General features: G+C 39.3%; 1 protein-coding gene across 2 annotated transcripts in view; it reads right to left on the bottom strand.

Moving 5' to 3' along the window:
* Positions 1-6,055: 6,055 nt before the first annotated feature.
* rgs7b (regulator of G protein signaling 7b) overlaps positions 6,056-21,885 on the bottom strand; it is a 66,468-nt gene continuing 50,638 nt past the window's right edge. The window contains exons 14-18 of one of the 2 annotated variants that reach the window (XM_067430180.1): positions 20,882-21,007; positions 19,508-19,694; positions 14,564-14,653; positions 9,040-9,074; positions 6,056-6,497 (exon numbers count right to left, since the gene is read on the bottom strand). In XM_067430180.1, coding sequence (XP_067286281.1) covers positions 9,054-9,074; positions 14,564-14,653; positions 19,508-19,694; positions 20,882-21,007 — 424 coding nt within the window. In that variant the 3' untranslated portion in view covers positions 6,056-6,497; positions 9,040-9,053. Of the gene's footprint in view, positions 6,498-9,039; positions 9,075-13,215; positions 14,654-19,507; positions 19,695-20,881; positions 21,008-21,885 lie in introns of those variants that run through there. The other variant, XM_067430179.1, reaches the window with a different exon arrangement.

Below are 21,885 nucleotides of genomic sequence, written 5' to 3'. Positions count from 1 at the left end.
ATCATAATTTTGACCATGATTAGTGTGACGTTTTTGATCATAATTTTGACCATCATTAGTGTGGCGTTTTTGATCATAATTTTGACCATGATTAGTGTGACGTTTTTGACCATAATTTTGACCATCATTAGTGTGGCGTTTTTGATCATAATTTTGACCATCATTAGTGTGGCGTTTTTGATCATAATTTTGACCATCATTAGTGTGGCGTTTTTGATCATAATTTTGACCATCATTAGTGTGGCGTTTTTGACCATAATTTTGACCATCATTAGTGTGGCGTTTTTGATCATAATTTTGACCATCATTAGTGTGACGTTTTTGATCATAATTTTGACCATCATTAGTGTGGCGTTTTTGATCATAATTTTGACCATCATTAGTGTGGCGTTTTTGATCATAATTTTGACCATCATTAGTGTGGCGTTTTTGATCATAATTTTGACCATCATTAGTGTGGCGTTTTTGATCATAATTTTGACCATCATTAGTGTGGCGTTTTTGATCATAATTTTGACCATCATTAGTGTGGCGTTTTTGATCATAATTTTGACCATCATTAGTGTGGCGTTTTTGATCATAATTTTGACCATCATTAGTGTGGCGTTTTTGATCATAATTTTGACCATCATTAGTGTGGCGTTTTTGATCATAATTTTGACCATCATTAGTGTGGCGTTTTTGATCATAATTTTGACCATCATTAGTGTGGCGTTTTTGATCATAATTTTGACCATCATTAGTGTGACGTTTTTGATCATAATTTTGACCATCATTAGTGTGGCGTTTTTGATCATAATTTTGACCATCATTAGTGTGGCGTTTTTGATCATAATTTTGACCATCATTAGTGTGACGTTTTTGATCATAATTTTGACCATCATTAGTGTGGCGTTTTTGATCATAATTTTGACCATCATTAGTGTGGCGTTTTTGATCATAATTTTGACCATCATTAGTGTGGCGTTTTTGATCATAATTTTGACCATCATTAGTGTGGCGTTTTTGATCATAATTTTGACCATCATTAGTGTGACGTTTTTGATCATAATTTTGACCATCATTAGTGTGACGTTTTTGATCATAATTTTGACCATCATTAGTGTGACGTTTTTGATCATAATTTTGACCATCATTAGTGTGGCGTTTTTGATCATAATTTTGACCATCATTAGTGTGGCGTTTTTGATCATAATTTTGACCATCATTAGTGTGACGTTTTTGACCATAATTTTGACCATCATTAGTATGATGTTTATTAACATAATTGATGGTATGATGGTGATGTAATGATGGTGATTATAGGCTTGTTCGACTTCACCTAGCGATGCGCAGACCGATCGGCGGCTGACTTGAAGCACTGCATGCCGGTTAGAAATTTTGTCCGACTTGAGGCAGCGCCGACAGCATGTGACTGTGACGTATGTCAACAAAGTACCGCGAGAGCGATTCGAGAGTAGCCGGCTGATGCAGCCGCTGCAGATTCTCAAGGGGGACTGCAGGAGGCTGCTCGAGCTCTGATGACGACACAGCTGATCCACGATTGGCCGGTTCACTGTGATCACGTGCGTTTCGTGTTTATCCAGACTGCACTGGTTGCCAATGGCTGCTCGCATCAAATTCAAGGCACTAGTTCTCGCCTACAAAGCAACCACTGGCTCTGCACCAATATACCTAAACTCACTTGTTCAGACTTACACACCCTCCAGAAGCTTGCGTTCTGCGAGCGAGCGGCGCCTCGTGGTTCCATCCCAAAGAGGCATGAAATCGCTCTCATGGACATTTTCCTGGACCGTTCCCACCTGGTGGAATGACCTGCCGATCTCAATTCGTGCTGCCGAGTCTGTAGCCATTTTCAAAAAACATCTTAAGACTCATATTTTCCAAATGCACCTGACCAATAAAGAATAGCACTTAACTATCCATTTGAATTGTGTTTGTACAAAAAAAACCTTTGTTTGTGTCCTGTACTTAATAAACTGAGACTTCTTACAGCGCTTACAGGTTGTTGGCCTTGTTTGTTTCGTTGCGTCTTTTGCTCTCCCCTTTTTTTGTAAGTCGCTTTGGATAAAAGCATCTGCTAAATTACATCATCATCATCACCATCACCACACTTCATCATCATCACCATCACCACCATCACCATAATCACACCATCACCATCACCACACATCATCATCATCACCATCACCACACTTCATCATCATCACCATCACCACACTTCTTTATCATCACCATCACCACACTTCATCATCATCACCATCACCACACTTCATCATCATCACCATCACCACACTTCATCATCATCACCATCACCACACTTCATCATCATCACCATCACCACACTTCATCATCATCACCATCACCACACTTCATCATCATCACCATCACCACACTTCATCATCATCACCATCACCACACTTCATCATCATCACCATCACCACACTTCATCATCATCACCATCACCACACTTCATCATCATCACCATCACCACACTTCATCATCATCACCATCACCACACTTCATCATCATCACCATCACCACACTTCATCATCATCACCATCACCACACTTCATCATCATCACCATCACCACACTTCATCATCATCACCATCACCACACTTCATCATCATCACCATCACCACACTTCATCATCATCACCATCACCACACTTCATCATCATCACCATCACCACACTTCATCATCATCACCATCACCACACTTCATCATCATCACCATCACCACACTTCATCATCATCACCATCACCACACTTCATCATCATCACCATCACCACACTTCATCATCATCACCATCACCACACTTCATCATCATCACCATCACCACACTTCATCATCATCACCATCACCACACTTCATCATCATCACCATCACCACACTTCATCATCATCACCATCACCACACTTCATCATCATCACCATCACCACACTTCATCATCATCACCATCACCACACTTCATCATCATCACCATCACCACACATCATCATCATCACCATCACCACACTTCATCATCATCACCATCACCACACTTCATCATCATCACCATCACCACACATCATCATCATCACCATCACCACACTTCATCATCATCACCATCACCACACTTCTTCATCATCACCATCACCACACTTCATCATCATCACCATCACCACACATCATCATCATCACCATCACCACACTTCATCATCATCACCATCACCACACTTCATCATCATCACCATCACCACACTTCATCATCATCACCATCACCACACATCATCATCATCACCATCACCACACTTCATCATCATCACCATCACCACACTTCATCATCATCACCACACTTCATCATCATCACCACACCATCACCACACATCATCATCATCACCATCACCACACTTCATCATCATCACCATCACCACACATCATCATCATCACCATCACCACACATCATCATCATCACCATCACCACACATCATCATCATCACCATCACCACACATCATCATCATCACCATCACCACACTTCATCATCATCACCATCACCACACATCATCATCATCACCATCACCACACTTCATCATCATCACCATCACCACACTTCATCATCATCACCATCACCACACTTCATCATCATCACCATCACCACACATCATCATCATCACCATCACCACACTTCATCATCATCACCATCACCACACATCATCATCATCACCATCACCACACATCATCATCATCACCATCACCACACATCATCATCATCACCATCACCACACATCATCATCATCACCATCACCACACTTCATCATCATCACCATCACCACACATCATCATCATCACCATCACCACACATCATCATCATCACCATCACCACACATCATCATCATCACCATCACCACACATCATCATCATCACCATCACCACACATCATCATCATCACCATCACCACACATCATCATCATCACCATCACCACACTTCATCATCATCACCATCACCACACATCATCATCATCACCATCACCACACTTCATCATCATCACCATCACCACACATCATCATCATCACCATCACCACACTTCATCATCATCACCATCACCACACTTCATCATCATCACCATCACCACACTTCATCATCATCACCATCACCACACTTCATCATCATCACCATCACCACACTTCATCATCATCACCATCACCACACTTCATCATCATCACCATCACCACACTTCATCATCATCACCATCACCACACATCATCATCATCACCATCACCACACTTCATCATCATCACCATCACCACACTTCATCATCATCACCATCACCACACTTCATCATCATCACCATCACCACACTTCATCATCATCACCATCACCACACTTCATCATCATCATCATCACCATCACCACACTTCATCATCATCACCATCACCACACTTCATCATCATCACCATCACCACACTTCATCATCATCACCATCACCACACTTCATCATCATCACCATCACCACACATCATCATCATCACCATCACCACACTTCATCATCATCACCATCACCACACTTCTTTATCATCACCATCACCACACTTCATCATCATCACCATCACCACACATCATCATCATCACCATCACCACACTTCATCATCATCACCATCACCACACTTCATCATCATCACCATCACCACACTTCATCATCATCATCATCACCATCACCACACATCATCATCATCACCATCACCACACTTCATCATCATCACCATCACCACACATCATCATCATCACCATCACCACACATCATCATCATCACCATCACCACACATCATCATCATCACCATCACCACACTTCATCATCATCACCATCACCACACTTCATCATCATCACCATCACCACACTTCATCATCATCACCATCACCACACTTCATCATCATCACCATCACCACACTTCATCATCATCACCATCACCACACTTCATCATCATCACCATCACCACACTTCATCATCATCACCATCACCACACATCATCATCATCACCATCACCACACTTCATCATCATCATCATCACCACACTTCATCATCATCACCATCACCACACTTCATCATCATCACCATCACCACACTTCATCATCATCACCATCACCACACTTCATCATCATCATCATCACCACACTTCATCATCATCACCATCACCACACTTCATCATCATCACCATCACCACACTTCATCATCATCACCATCACCACACTTCATCATCATCATCATCATCATCACCATCACCACACTTCTTTATCATCAACACTTCAGACACTTCAGAGTTCAAGAACACATTCTCCAGCAGATCTTCATCACTTTTACAAAAACAGCGTAAAGTTTGAAAGGAGAAAACTTGGGATTTTCTGATTAAAACAAGCCCAAATCTCTGCCGACGTGCTCATAAACATCATCTAAACTCAGATGAGAGTAATGTTCAGACCCAATGATGAGCTCTGCTCGTTTTCGTTTAGAGTTTGAGCCGGAGAACAGAAATCTTGAGGAACGACAGCATTTATAAACTACATGTAGTGCCTCCAGAAATCTGTTTTATAGTTTATTGTTCATGTTTCTGGCCTCCGCTTTAAAGATTAAATGTGGCTCTTGTTAAACTTCTGAACATTTGAGATGAAATGGACAGATTTCTGTCCTCCATTGACAGGCTAAGCAACTTCCACTGACGCTTCAGAGAAACGGATCCGTACGGATTGAGCAGATAATTCTAGATGTTCTGAAGGCTTTGCATGAGGAAGGAAAGTCTGACGGGTTTGAGGACATCAGGCAGAGGAAACGATCCCAGGATTCTCAGTAATGGAGAACTGGCCCTTTAAGAGTTGGAGCTACTGTTGATTTATTCAGACAAAATCTGACCAATCCTGTGTCATTTATACAGTAAATTACATTTTTATGAGTATTATGCCTCATAGAAATCTTAAAGCTCTGATTTAATGCCATGATATTGAATTTAAGACGTTCTGATCCAGTTTAAGACATTGAAGCGTTAAATTGTGGACGGTCAAATGAAGCCCCGCGGAAACCCTGGTGTATTCATTTATTAATCGCATGCAGTTCACACAATGGCCACCGGTGTCGCTAATAACAGTTTCTGAATTCTACACACAGTCCCTTTAACATCCGGCTGCTGATGTTTATATATTTACAGAACGTCCTCATTCATCAAACGCCGGCTGTTTATCATCGGCCCATCGTAAAACATTCTCCAGGATCTGTACACACAAAATAAATTAACATGTAGTATAAAAATAAATACAAGCGATCAGATGGCATGAAAGCGCTAATAATGTGCTTTCATACGACGCAAGAATGTGAGTTTGGGTTCATTGATGTTTTTTCTGAAAGGCTTTTGCAAACTGAAGTCCTTGAGAAAGTCTCAGATGATGGAGGGATGAAACGGCGCCGTCGTGAGCTGAAAGGAAAAGGGCCGGCGCTCCGTAGATACAGTAATGTACAGATGAGACGCTGAGAAAAACACACACAGACACACACGTCAAACACACGTTCTCCACACAAGCTTCAGCTCTGATAAGCTATATTATCCTGCAATAGATTAAAAGTAGCATATAGTATATCCAACTTTATCTCCATATTAGAAATGGTAAATTAATAATGATGGATGAATAAATAGTGACGAAAGCCAGAATATGGAATGTCTCAGATGTATATTGACTGAATAATCACTGTAGAGGAGGCTCAAAATTACAGTTTTCACTTTAGATTTGGAGCCGAATTACAGGCGTGTAAAAATGACTTTAGAAAGACTGCAGCATCATTATTTCATTATCACTCAGAGATTGGTAGATCTATTAGTGAAATCTGATGACTTTATTAATGTTTGTTGCATTATATGCCAACGGTGACCGCTCAATAATGGGGCAAAAGCACTTCTTGTGTTTTTCGCCTCAAGTTTGCATGCCTGTAACTCAAGAAGTATTAAAGATATATTAATATCCTTTTAGATTCTGGTTCTTAACAAACATAACACTTAACAAACATTTCTTTTGGTTTATTCATTTTTAAAGCCCAACACGGATCATTTCCAGAGATATGGGGATCTCAAAGTGGCTCTGTGAGTAAATTGATCAATTGTACACATTTTCAGCGGTCAAAAACCAAATGTGGGTCTCTTTGCACACAGCTAATATTTTTTTCTTTTAAAGAGGAAAACCTGAAGAACAAATAATGTTGATACTAAAAAATTATCTTGTTTTTTTCTACCAAGATAATTGCATAGAACATCCTTGTCTGAGACCCAAAATGTTATTTTTCTAACGTTTGCATCCCTGTAACACTAAAAGTATTAAAGATATCTTAATATCCTTCTAGATTCTCATTCTTTATAAACTTTAATTTTAGATATGGGGCTCCTAAAGTGACTATGCATTCAAATTTGACCCATTTTTCAATGGTCAAAAACCGAATGTGGCTAACTTTTCAAACAGATTATACTTGTATAAATAACACTGAAACTAGAAATGTATCATGTTTCTCTATTAAAAAGCATACAACACACCTGCACTCACACTTGTAGTGCCAAGTTCTGAAGATTACATGTCTTCAATTCAAAAAAAGTGTTAAAGAAATCATTTTAGATGCTTGTTCTTATGAAACTTTTCTTTTAGGATCTTAACTTAAGGCTCTATATGGTTCAATCCCGGAGATATAGGGATGTCAATGTGTGTATTTGAACTCTTTCTGGCTTTAGAAGCTGTTAAAGTGAACAAAATCCTTTCTTTTAAATATCATTGAAACTGATTCAAATATAGATTCTTATAAATACTCTTTTGAGAGCAAGTTAATGTGCCTAAATGTGACCATTTTCAGTGGATTTTTGGTACTCAGAGGGTATTTTTGGAAATAATTGAGGAAAACAAGATACATTTCTAGTTTCGGTGTTATTTGTTCTTCAGGCATTCTTCTTTAAACACAGTAAGTATCAGCTGTTTGAAAAGTGACCTACATTTGGTTTTCGACTACTAAAAATGGGAAAAATTCAACAATTTAAAATGGAGTCGCATTGTGATCCTCATATCTATGGGATTGAACCAAATAGGGCCTTAAAAATAAATATACCAAAAGAAAAGTTTATTAAGAATGAGAATCAAGAAGGATATTAAGATATCTTGAAAACCTTTAGAGTTACAGGCATGCAAACGTTGGAAAATGAATATTTATGGCAACGGTCTATGCAATTGTGTTGATAGAAATACACAAAGATACATTTCTAGTTTCAACATTATTTGTTCTTTTCATTACTATTCCTCTTTAAAAGAAAGAAAAAAGTATCAGGTGTATGCAAAGTTTTGTTTTTGGGCACGTTTGGTTTGTGAACTGAAAATGTGCGCAATTGAGCAATTTACTCACGGAGCCACTTTGAGATCCCCATATCTCTGGAAATTAATCATGTTGGGCTTCAAAAATGAAGAAACCAAAAGAAAAGTTTGTTAAGAACCAGAATCTAAGAGGATGTTAAGATATCTTTAATACTTCCTGAGTTACAGGCATTCAAACATTGGGTAAAAAACACAAGAAGTGCTTTTTTCTTATTTTTGAGCGGTCACCGTTGGCATATAATACAGCAAATATTGATAAAGTCAACAGATTTCACTAATACATCTACCAATCTCTGAGTGATAATAAAATAATGATGCTGCCCTCTTTCTAAAGTCATTTTTACATGCCAGTAATTTGGCTATAAATCTCAAGTGAAATTTTTAGTTTTGACCCCCTCGACAAAACTGATTATTCAGTCAATACATCTGAGACATATAAATAGTGATGGAATATTAAGTTTGTCTTTGTACAGAAAAAATACTAACAAAAAAAAATTTAACCGGGGAAATTTCTGAAATGTGTTTGATTTGACCCTACAGATATCATTATTTTATCACTATACATATATATAACTATATTTTCACAGTCAGAACCGCTGTTGCTCTATTCTCATAATCCAGTTCAATATCCACATAGTCATTTTTCAAAGAATCCAAATGTAAAGTCTCACCTGAGATTCCGATCCTAGAAAAGATTCTTGCTTTTCTGTGAAGGAAAAAGAAAAAGTTCATGGAAAAAAATGAATAAAGCATCAGCTGGAAGACTAATGCAGATGCAATACCGTAATATTTGCAGGATTGATCTAAATGGGATGGACATTGGTAGTAAAAAATGCATAAATAAACATATTAGACAACAACTACTGTATATAATATAATGTAACCCTATGAATTTTCAGCTTTTTTGTACATCTAACAAGACCAGAGAATTACATTTAAAAATTCTTGTGTTTTACTAATACTTCACTAAAATATTGAAGAAAGTTGCTCATTTTGTTCGGATTGTTAATCTAAAAAAAAAAAAAGATTATTTTATGCATGTTATGAAATATTATGGTGGATCTTATGACTGAATGTGTTAAAGCAGCACTGGGTAACTTTTGCTCTCGGGGTCCCCCTACAGTTGGGAAAAAATAATGACTACTGTCGTAAGCTCAGTCCTCCTCCATCAGCGGATGCCATCGCGTGCATTTGTTGACATGACAGCCCTGATAGCCCTGAGCTAGTGATGCGCGGGTCGTCTCATAACCCGCGGACCCCGTATGTCTATTTAATGGTCGCGGGTGCGGGGCGGGTTGTAAAAATATATCCAGTGGTGCGGGGCGGGCCAAATAACTTCATGAAAGCGTCCCGCGGGTCGGTGCAGCACTAGCAGTTCCCCTGAACACTGCAGGAGGAGTTCACATGCAGGTGTTCTTCTGGCGGCGCGTGGGAAACGTCTTCATCAGGTACAGTCAGTGGCTTATGCTTCAGCATGTCATATGAATATCATTTCATGGGTTTTATTTTTTTCAAACGCCAAATAATCGCGATGCTCACATTTACAAGCCAACGTCATTATAGTAGTCTATTGGTTAGCGTTTGACAGAATCTATATGATACTTCAGTTCAGTGTTTGAGTGGTAGCTCACCGTAACAAGCAGATCGCTTTGGGTGCCTAGAAAAGCCATCTAAAGGTGTGCCAAAAGGGTGCCATCTAAATGTAATGAATTATTATTATTAATATTATTCTTTTCGTTCTCGGGTTACTACCCGAAACCCGAAGTTTAAAAGTACGATTAAAAACGATACAGACCCCATCAGGCTATGGCAGACGTGTCATTCAACCTATTGTAAGTCGATTTATCATCACAAGAGTCTTGAAAATATATTAAAAAAGGTTAAAAAGTTACCTAGTGCTGCTTTAAAGTTAGCATTATTAAATGCACTGATAATACAAAATCCATACATACAATTCTACATGCAAATTGAAAAGTACATTTTTGAAACATCTGTGATGATATAATATTTGACTTATTTTTATTAAATATTTTTGTAAACCGCTTGTATTAGTATGCTGGTGTCTTATATCTGTAAAGTCTTTATGTTGTGTACAATGAGGAAGATGATGATGATGATCACCAGTGTTGTGCAAGTTACTTCCAAACTGTAATATATTATAGATTACTTATTACTGCTTTTTAAAAGTAATTCATTACATTACAATATTACTGTCTCAGAATTGTAATGCGTTACATTACTCCTGTATTACTTTTGAGTTACTTTCACCAAAATAACTTCAGAAGTAGCTCTTAACATTCTAAAATGTAGACAGAGAGCATTTTACATCCAGTAGAAGGCGATATGATGAAGAATAATGACATGGATGGGCTATCCAGGCTAACAATAGAGAATTGGCAAAAAAGTGAATGCTCAAGACAATGCAAGAAATCATGACGATCCAACTCTGTTATAAGTATTATTTTAGAGGTAAAGTGATTATCTGGCAATATCTGGGAATAGCTTCTGTTCATAGACACAACAGAACTGTGTAAACTCTAAGTTATGACAATATGCGCATTTGTTCTTTTCTTATTGTTGCGACATATTTGCGAGATAGTTATTTCGGTTTTAGAAAAAGGTTGTATTTGACTGCATTTGCTTCATTCCTACGTTCTTGTCCTTATCTCTGATAAACTAAGCAATACGCATCCATCTCGCGAATGTACAGTAGGGATGAGACGGTGGGGACATTTTCCCACCGGTTAATCAAAGTGTGATGACATCACCGGTATCTGGGCTTTTAAATCACTATTCTATTTAACCGAAAGGAACATGCGCACCGCCGCTTGCATCAATAACGGGAGCGGATGCAAAGCGAGTGCTTTCAATGAATTCCTATAAAAGTTAAGCTTTCATATGAACTGAAAACGCGCCAGTGCGCGCACACCGTGAATGACAGCTCGTTAGTAAATGCGCGCTCTTTGCGGACAAGCAGATTTTTAGTTTCGGTTTAAAATTAGCCTATTATTCTTAATGAAATACACAACACAATGACAAACCCCCTTTAATAGGCGCTTTTACATTTTACTTTGAAACCAAATCTTCCGCGATCATCTGTCAGCTCAAGATCACCAGCTCATGCTTAGCAGACACCTTCAGTTTTTATTTGAACGGCTGTTCTCTAACTGAACTAAATTACTTTATAATTAAAAAAAATCTAAACGACGGTGTCCCGGTGTGCAGTAGTCTTATTCTGTCATCTTCACCCAAGTGTTGTTTAGGCATTAGGCCTATAGTTTGGCTCAGCAGCGCGCGCCTTGTCTCTCGTCCGACTTTGACGCGCTTGCCGTTGTGCTAGTCTTTGAAACGGCAGAGCCTTTAAACCTTCTTTAGCCACTTTTCCACTGGCCAGCGCGAGCACAGAGGCTGAAATCATGCCTGCAGCACTTCTGTAAAATCCGCAATAAACACGTACGCCTTCACTGGACTATGTCACACAATATCCAAAAGTACACCAGCAAGAGGGAGATGAATTGAAGTACTGAATTGAAGGAAAATGAAGCAAATCGCTATACAAAAATATGTCAGCTGTCATTTAGTATTTAATTACTAACCTGGACACTACACGTGGCTATTGAATGACCACGAACAGGTAATAACTTGCATTTTTCATGCGTTAATGTATCGCGTCTTTTTTTTCTTTTCCTTTTATTGTATTTTTTTTTTGGGGGGGGGGGGGGGGGTAACGCAAGCGTTACTGGAAATGTACCGAGTAAAATATTACTGAAAATTGATTAGTAATGCCTTACACTACTGCGTTACAGCAAAAAGTAATAAGTTACTGTAATGTATTACTTTTGTAATGCGTTACTCCCAACACTGATGATCACTCATATGGAGCATCAGTCAGTGTTTACCGCAGTAAATCTGCCATTTTACAGCTCCAGCATCTGTGAAACGCTGTCAATCATCATCAGAATGATCAGAATAAAACAACATGATTCTATAACACGGCTTTGGGGCGATGCATGTTCTGGAAAATATGCTCAATTCAGAAAATGTTGAGTTTAAATCACCCATTTATTGGTCAGACTACTAAAAAATAAAACAAATAAATACTGATTCAAAATATTAATGCAAACTCAGTGATACTAAAATAACACTGGAAATACATAATACATTTTCTGAGGTAATTTACAGCATTTCACACTAGCGGTCAAACGTTTGGAATATTGATGATTTATTAATGTTTTTGAAAGAACTTTACCCCAAGCCTTTATGTATTATAAAGTACATTTAATGCATTAATTATGCTTGAACCTTTAATACACCTTTAGAAAAAAAAATGCATTACAATATTAGATATAAGGAATCTGTGAGTATTCTAATGCAATTTTTGTTTGGTTTAATTATTTATGAGACGATATATTGTATACTATGAATATCTTTATAATGCAATATACACAAACCCTTTAAGTAAAGTCTCTCCGGCTCATTTATCTGATCATAAATCAGTGAAATATCATCTCCATCTGTTCTCTATGTGAATACACTGCAAAAAATGCTTTTCTTAGTATTTTTGTCTTGTTTCTAGTCAAAATACCTAACAATTCTTACATTAGAAACATTTACTAGACAAGCAAAAGTAATTGTCTTGTTTAGGGAAAAATAACTCAAAATGAAGAGAGTTTTTGCTTAAAATAAGATAAATAATCTGCCAATGGGGTGAGAAAAATAATCTTGTTTTCTGTTTGAATTAAGATTATTTCTCTCCCCACTTCAGCTTGTCTAGTAAATGTTTCTTAATGTAAGAATTTTTAGATTTTTGGACTAGAAACAAGACAAAGATACTGAGTAATAAAAGCATTTTTTGCAGTATATATTAAAGTGTGATTTATTCCGGTAATCAAAGCTGAATTAATCATCATTACTCCAGTCTTCAGAGTCACATGATCCTTCAGAAACCTCTGAAAATCATAATTAGCATTTTATAATGAACAAATCCTAATTAGTTCAAAGGGGCAGTGTCTAACTGTGCTAACACTGAAGATTCAGATCCACATGAGCCTCACACTTACCACACAAGCAGAAAACCAGCCTCAGCGCTTCCACTTTCATCACTTCAAGAACAAAACGGACAGAAAAGAAAAGAAGAACACATGCAAGACAAACGACACACGCAAGAAAGAACAGCAGAACCGGAGATGTGACGGAAAACAAGGAGTTTTTAATAGAAATAACTCAGACATACAGCGAAAAAAACAAGAAATTAAGCAGAATGAAGACATGGCACTGAGAAACACGCGCACTGCAAAAAATGCTCTTCTTACTTAGTATTTTGTGTCGTTTCTGGTCCAAACATCTAAAAATCCTTACGTTAAGAAACATTTACTAGACAAGTAAAAATTATTGTCTTGTTTTAGGGAAAAATTGCTTAAAATAAGATCAATAATCTGCCAATGGGGTGAGAAAAATAATCTTAATTTAAACAGAAAACAAGATTATTTCTCTCACACACAGTTAAAAGTAATCGGTCAGGTCGTTTACATGGTGGAAAATAGACTGTAAAAAAATGAATAACGAGTATGGAAGAGATTCAAGCTGTGCTGCTTTTGCTGGTTATGTATAAGGTTAGGTTTACTAAAGAGGTCATTAACAACGACAGAAAAGAGCAGCATATTCAGAAAGCTTGTAAAGCTAGATTTAAAATGACAATCTATATTATTTTCAGCTATTACGGACATTGCACATGAGATGGCTGAGACGAACGCGCGCCATCAGACAGAGAGCAAGACTGATATTTACTGAACGCAGAACGAACCTCACAAAAGACTTAAAAATGCCGGTTGAAATAAAATGCTGCGTGAGCTCAACCAATCAGCATGTTCAGCGCCCAAGCCCCGCCCTCGAAAGTTCCTGAACCTTGAAAAAGTACTACCTCGCGAGCAGGGCCGTTTGGAGGGGGAAATATTTACCTGGAACTTCATTTAGACCCTGCGGTCGAAACACACCGAGTACCAGCCAAAGTTCCTGCGGTGGAAACGGGGCTTAAGTAAGAAAAGCATTTTTTGCAGTGTGGTGTTTTTTCAAACGTAAGACGGACAGAACTAGTCTAAACCAAGCCTGATTTCACGGAGCCGGTTCCAGCTCTGCATGCCGTGTGTGTTTCAGACGCGGTCAGATGGCGGTCTCCAGGCGTTTCATGGGCTTTACCTTTTTCTTGGCCTGCAGCATCTCCTGATAGGCACTCGATCTGATGAACCGGCTGTAGGAGTCGCTCTTCATCAGCTTATAAATGTGCTCCTGATGGAGGAAACACAAGCCGTGTCAGTCACATGACGACGATGGAATAACGATGAATTAATGTTCTGGGGTCTCATTTATAAAGCGTGCGCACACACAAAACACGGCTGGAAACGTACGTACGCCAGCTCCCACGCAAAGGTTGTGATCAATAAAAAACAAACCTGACGGGAGAATGTGCGCACCTTTAAGCAAACTTTGAGCTGTGCGCACATTCTGGAGACTAAGGCCCCGTTTTTTGCTCAGATCTGATTTTTTGTTCGGCTGTTCACATTACCTTTTAAAATGTGGCCTAAATCTGATTCCAGTGTGAACTGTTTCAGGTTTCAAACTAACCCACATGTGCAAAAGAACAATATCAGACGCAGCACGCTGATGCACTAAAGTTCGGGAGGTTATAGAGGACGTAAGCATTTTCACTTTTATTTAAACATGTTTGTGTAATGGAAGCCATAACAGTAATGAGCAGGAGCTGAAGAGGAGAAGAACGAAAAGAGAGCAAAATTGGTTATTTTGGCCTTTTGTCACCTTCCTTTGGCACTGAAGTCCCCGTTCTTCCATTTCGTGTGCTTTCAAAAACGGAACGGTTACGGTAGGATCCTTCTAGCGTAGCTTGAACTGAAGTATCTCCCCATATACTAATGAGGTCTAACACCTCCCTCGCCCTCCACTGACTCGCTCCATCGCTGTTCTCCAGATCTAGGCATGTTTTTAATGTTTGTCTGTGTCTGTTGTGTCTAGGGCTAACTCGCTGGTGCATAATTGTGACAAATGTCGACATAGATTGACGTAAAATACGCATCATATCCGCTTTGGTTGTTCACACTGCGGCCGAATTGGAAAAAATCAGATCTGGGCTAGATTTGAGTGTTCACACTACCTCTGAAGAGGTCTGACCTGGTCACTTGACCCCCAAAAAAATCAGATTTGGGCCACTTTTGCCTGCAGTGTGAACGGGGCCAAAGGGAACTGGCGACACAGATGGTGAAATCGCGAACTGAAGTTAGATTGTAGAAAATAAATGTGTGAAGAACGATTATAAGAATTAATTATTGACATTTCATTTTCACTCCATTGCATACGTTATACACATTGTCATGAAGATTAAATCCAACAGTGTTATTGAGTGCTGATTGTTTTAGGCTATATGCATCTAGTAAAATACAATTGTAATTCAAGATGTATTGAAATAATATACCGCTGCCTTACAGTCACATCGTCCACAAAAATGAAATATTTACCTTAATGTAGGCTACATATATCATAAAATGTCAAAGTCTGCAAATACAGTCATGAAGCACAATCGCTACTCATCATCAGCCCTAACTATTACATTACAAAACCGTCATGAAGAAGCATGTGTTCACTATAACATTTCATCTTCAATCTTCCCACACAAATTAACTCTGTGATTTTGTCGAGGTGTTAACGATCAGTCTATTTGTTAAAAACATAACTCCTCCGGTGACCTGGGTATGTAATGCGTTATGATAGCACTGCTGGAGGATTACGGCAGAATGAGGAGAGAACGAGTTTTCATCTAGGGACATTATCAGCAAAACTGCATCAATTTCATTAGATTTGAAGTGTTTAAAATTAACGAAATGTTTTTAATTAGCCTAAAATAACACTTTATTTATTTATGTTTTTATGGATATTTTGATATATTTATTCTACAACAGGGGTTTTCAAACCATTCCTGGAGCCTCCCCAGCACTGCACATATTGGATTAGTTTAGTACTAAACTAATCAGCTGATGAGTTAATACAGCTGTGTTAAATAAGACACTCGTCCAACATATGCAGCCCCCTACTTTGCCAATCCGATTTCAGATTCTTAAAGGGTTATTAGGCTTCTGTATAGTAAAAGGCGCTGCATATGATGGATGGGTGTCTTATTTAACACAGCTGTATTAACTCATCAGCTGATTAGTTTAGTACTCCATGACCTGAGCCTGGTGTGTCCAATAAGGGAGATATCCAAAATGTGCAGTGCTGGGGAGGCTCCAGGAATGGTTTGAAAACCCCTGATCTACAACATAAAAATTATATTGAATGATATTCAGCAATGTAATGTGTGAAGCACAAATGCCATTTATAGTCCGTATCTAATATTTTTCAATGTCTTTTACCTTTGACAGTGTTAAACATGGTGTCATGTGGATGGGAATATGCATGCAAATGATATGCAGATGAGGTCATGCATAGTAAAACTAGGCGTTGTCAGCTCCATATATGGTGATTTCGGGGAGGAGTCGGGTGGAGATGCACATACAATCTGCTGCTGGCTGGGATTATAAAGGGGTTTTTGCGCAGCTTCTGGTGTACACATGGTTTTATAAATCTGAATAGCTTTTGTACGTACGTACACTTTTAGGATGAAATCTACGCAAAGTTTTATAAATGAGACCCCTGGTCATTTTTCCCCACAATGCTAGCGAATGTCATCGCATTGGACTACAGTCCCTGCCAAAAGTCTTGTCGCTTGTGTACAAATTGACCTAAAGTGCCGCTGAAATATATTTCTAATCAAGATTTTCTTACAAGAAATGGCTCATTTTAATCCCACCAGCTTTTGTGATAATGTTTCAGTGAAAAACTAAACTTTCAAAAAGTATTCTAATATTCACAGCTTGGTAAAGCCCATTGAGTCAATTTTTGCAAAGACATAAGTGTTGTCACCTTGTCATATGAGCTTCACCTGTGACTAATAATGGATCAATTAGGTCTCAAGTGTGTATAAAAAGAACCCCAGTACGCTAGACCTTCACATCAACTGCAACTAGACCTCTGCAAACATGCCTAAGATTCACCCAGAGACTAAAGTTTTGATTATCAAGAGGCTGAAGTCCAGATCCACTGCTGATGTGGCAGACACCTTCAATGTGTCTCAGCATCAAGTACAGAGGATAAAAAAAGATTTGAAGAGACTGGAGACGTTTTTGACAAGCCCAGGTCAGGCAGACCCCACAAGACAACTGCTCGAGAGGACCGTTTGTTGGCTCGAAAATCCAAGGCCAGCCCATTTTCCACTGCAGCAGAGCTCCACGAGACCCGGTCACCTGAAGTCCCTGTGTCAACCAGAACAGTTTGTCGGATTCTGTCTCGAAATGGCCTCCATGGTCGAATCAGTGGCCAGAAGCCAGCACTAAACAAAAGACAATTGAAAAACCGTGTGGCATTTGCCAAGACCCACAGCCTGCTAAAAGGATGGACGCTGGAAAAGTGGCAGAAGGTGGATTTTTCAGATGAATCTTCTGTTGAATTACACCACAGTCGCCGCAAATATTGCAGGAGACCTACTGGAGCCAGAATGGATCCGAGATTCACCCAGAAAACAGTGAAGTTTGGTGGCGGAAAAATCATGGTCTGGGGTTACATCCAGTATGGGGGTGTGCGAGAGATCTGCAGGGTGGAAGGCAACATCAATAGTCTAAAATACCAAGAAATCTTAGCTACCTCTTATTCCCAACCATAAAAGAGGCCAAATTCTGCAGCAGGACGGTGCTCCATCGCATACTTCCATCTCCACATCAAAGTTCCTCAAGGCGAAGAAGATCAAGATGCTCCAGGATTGGCCAGCCCAGTCACCAGACATGAACATCATTGAGCATATGTGGGGTAGGATGAAAGAGGACGCATGGAAGACGAAACCAAAGAATATTGATGAACTCTGGGAGGCATGCAAGACTGCTTTCTTAGCTATTCCTGATGACTTCATCAATAAATTGTATGAATCCTTGCCAAACCGCATGGATGCAGTCCTTCAAGCTCATGGAAGTCATACAAGATATTACATTTGGATCTCACAGCACCACAACTTAATTTGCTGACATATTTTTGTATTTGCAGTAAATTTGTTAAATTTCTGTATAGGCGACAAAACTTGTCTTGCCAAAATTTGACCTTTCTGTCTTGATTGAATGATAAATATTTTTTCTATGAAAATTATTTATTTCAGTGCATTAAACATCATTTGGGAGGGTTTTAGCTTTTCATATGAGCTATTTCTAACACCAATTAATTAATTAAAAGTCAGGTTAATATCAGGTATTTCTAGAAAATAGATAAGCGACAAGACTTTTGTCAGGGACTGTACAACGTACTGACTTCGCTCACAAATTGCACTGCACAAAATGCTCTTCTTACTCAGTATTTTTGTCTCGTTTCAAGTCCAAACATCTAGAAAAACTCTTAAAACAAGAAGTATTTACTAGACAATCAAAAGTAATTGTCTTATTTTGGGGAAAATAACTCAAAATGAAGAGAGTTTTTACTTAAAATAAGATAAATAATCTGTCAATGGAGTGAGAAAAATAATCTTAATTCAAACAGAAAACAAGATTATTTTTCTCACCCCATTGGCAGATTATTTATCTTATTTTAAGTAAAAACTCTCTTCATTTTGATTTGATTGTTAAGAAAACAAAGAAAATTATTTCATGCCATTATACTTATTTAGTAAATGCATCTTGATTTAAGAATTTTTTGATATTTAGACTGGAAACGAGACAAGTAAGAAGAGCATTTTTTAAGGACTTATTAAAGGGTTAGTTCACACAAAAATGAAAATTATTTCATTAATTACTGTCATTGAATCACCCGTCAGACCTTCGTTCATCTTCAGAACACAGATGAAGATATTTTAGTGTAAAGCTGAGAAAGGCTTCAGATAGGCCTCCACTGGCATTCAGTCCATTCCCACTCACAAGACCCTGAAGATGAACGAAGGTCTGACGGGTGTCCAACCACATGAGGGAGAGGAGTTAATGACAGAATCTTCATTTTTGGGTGAACTAACCCTTTAATGAGTTATTTTAAGGGCTGTGAAATAAAGAGCACAGAGCAACAGACCTGAGCGTCTTCGAAAGCGTATCGGCCGGGATCTTTGACATTCTGCGTGGTTTTGTCGTAGCTCTTGGAGTCGACGTTGATGGCACTCGGAGCTCCAGGAGCCAAAAACTCTTCCCAGATTTCCTGCACCCGGCTGGGAACCTCACGGATGGGACGCTTCTTCAGCTCCTGAACCGCCAGCCAAAACCTGCGCAGACCAGAGGACTTGGCTTATACTTCTAAAAATGCTTTCTGTTTGAATTAAGATTATTTCTCTCACCCCATTGGCAGATTATTTATCTTATTTTAAGCAAAAACTCTCTTCATTTTGAGTTATTTTTCCCAAAACAAGACAATTACTTTTGCTTATCTAGTAAATACTTCTTGTTTTAAGAATTTTTAGATGTTTGGACTAGAAACAAGACAAAAATACTGAGTAAGAAGAGCATTTGCTGTGTTGGTTTTGTTTTACTATAATATTTGCAATGTTGTATTAACATTTTATTTTGATGTGATTGTTTAAATGTTTGGAAAATTCAATAAAAAGATTTGTCTACTACTACTCGAGTCCTGTACTGAAGTTCACTGTTTGAGTCTCTGTGCTTTACTGGAGTATTATTTTTTCTGTAATCTTCTGACTTTAACTTCACTCCATCTGAAAGACAAATATCGTCCTCTTTACTCCACTACATTTCTATCAAGGTCCTCGAAGTGGAAAGTCGTTTCTGTCGCAGCTTTGAAAGTCAGTGATGATTTTTTTCTTCTTTAAAAGGTGTTTGGGTTTTTGCAGAAAGCCTTTCAGGAATCACTCTTGTAGAGTCTCGTGAAGTTCAATGATTTCACAGCATTTATTAAACACTGATTTATAGTTTAGAGCAAAATGGAAGAAGACGGATGTCCAAATGCTCATTTAGTGGAGGATTGACATAAACAAAGTTGATTCTGTCTTCAGTGAAGGTGAACAGTGTGAGAATATCAGATGTGTATCAGTGTATTGGATCCGTGCATTCGGCCTTAAAGTGACAGCAGCTTTGTAACTTTTCTACAAGTATTTAAATGAGTTTAAGTTAGTCGTCTGCTAGTGTGTCAGATGGAGCGTCACTGACTGGCTTAAACCATGATGGCATAATGTGCATTTATACAACTATAATACAATAATGCGGCGACATAAAGAAGGACATTTACTTTTGATACTTAAGCACCTTTGGAAACAATTACTTCTGTACTTTTACTCCAGTAAAAGTAAACTCAAATTTTTACAATTTTCACTTGTAACGGAGTAATAATTGACCAGCGGTACTGTTACTTTTACTCAAGTAATGGAGTTGTGTAGTTTGTCCACCTCTGGTTGTAACGTTGAGAGAATGTTCTCTGTTATATTGTGTCATACAGTACCTCAGGTTCTCTGAGCTGAACTCGGACTCCAGGAACTTCAGGAATTGCTCTCTCCCGACTGGGTCCTTCAGAACCTCGTTGAATCCGAATCCCCAGCGCTTCACCCGCTGTTGCCCGGGCTCTTTACTGAGAGACAGAAGTTATTTTTCTGTCAAACACTTCAGGACACGCCCATGACTGCTGACAGACTCCACCCTATCAGCATAGACCCCACCCAGGACTGCTGACAGACTCTGCCCTATCAGCATAGACCCCGCCCACGACTGCTGACAGACTCTGCCCTATCAGCATAGACCCCGCCCACGACTGCTGACAGACTCTGCCCTATCAGCATAGACCCCGCCCACGACTGCTGACAGACTCTGCCCTATCAGCATAGACCCCGCCCAGGACTGCTGACAGACTCCGCCCACGACTGCTGACAGACTCTGCCCTATCAGCATAAACCCCGCCCACCACTACTGACAGACTCCGCCCTATTTGCATAGACCCCGCCCACAACTGCAGACTGACTCCACCCTATCAGCATAGACCCCTCCCATAACTGCTGACAGACTCCGCCCTTTCAGCATAGACCCCGCCCACCACTACTGACAGACTCCGCCCTATTAGCATAGACCCCGCCCACGACTGCTGACTGATTCCACCCTATCAGCATAGACCCCGCCCACCACTACTGACAGACTCCGCCCTATTAGCATAGACCCCGCCCACGACTGCTGACTGACTCCACCCTATCAGCATAGACCCCTCCCATAACTGCTGATAGACTCCGCCCTATCAGCATAGACTCCGCCCTATCAGCATAGACCCCGCCCACCACTACTGACAGACTCCCCCCTATTAGCATAGACCCCGCCCACGACTGCTGACTGACTCCACCCTATCAGCATAGACCCCTCCCATGACTGCTGACAGACTCCGCCCTATCAGCATAGACCCCGCCCACCACTACTGACAGACTCCGTCCTATTAGCATAGACCCCGCCCACGACTGCTGACTG

The sequence above is a fragment of the Pseudorasbora parva genome, chromosome 21 (genome assembly GCF_024679245.1).
Source record: "Pseudorasbora parva isolate DD20220531a chromosome 21, ASM2467924v1, whole genome shotgun sequence".
Lineage (NCBI taxonomy): Eukaryota > Metazoa > Chordata > Actinopteri > Cypriniformes > Gobionidae > Pseudorasbora > Pseudorasbora parva.
The sequence above is the reverse complement of the archived record's forward strand: the minus strand, read 5'-3'. Positions and strand labels throughout refer to the sequence as shown.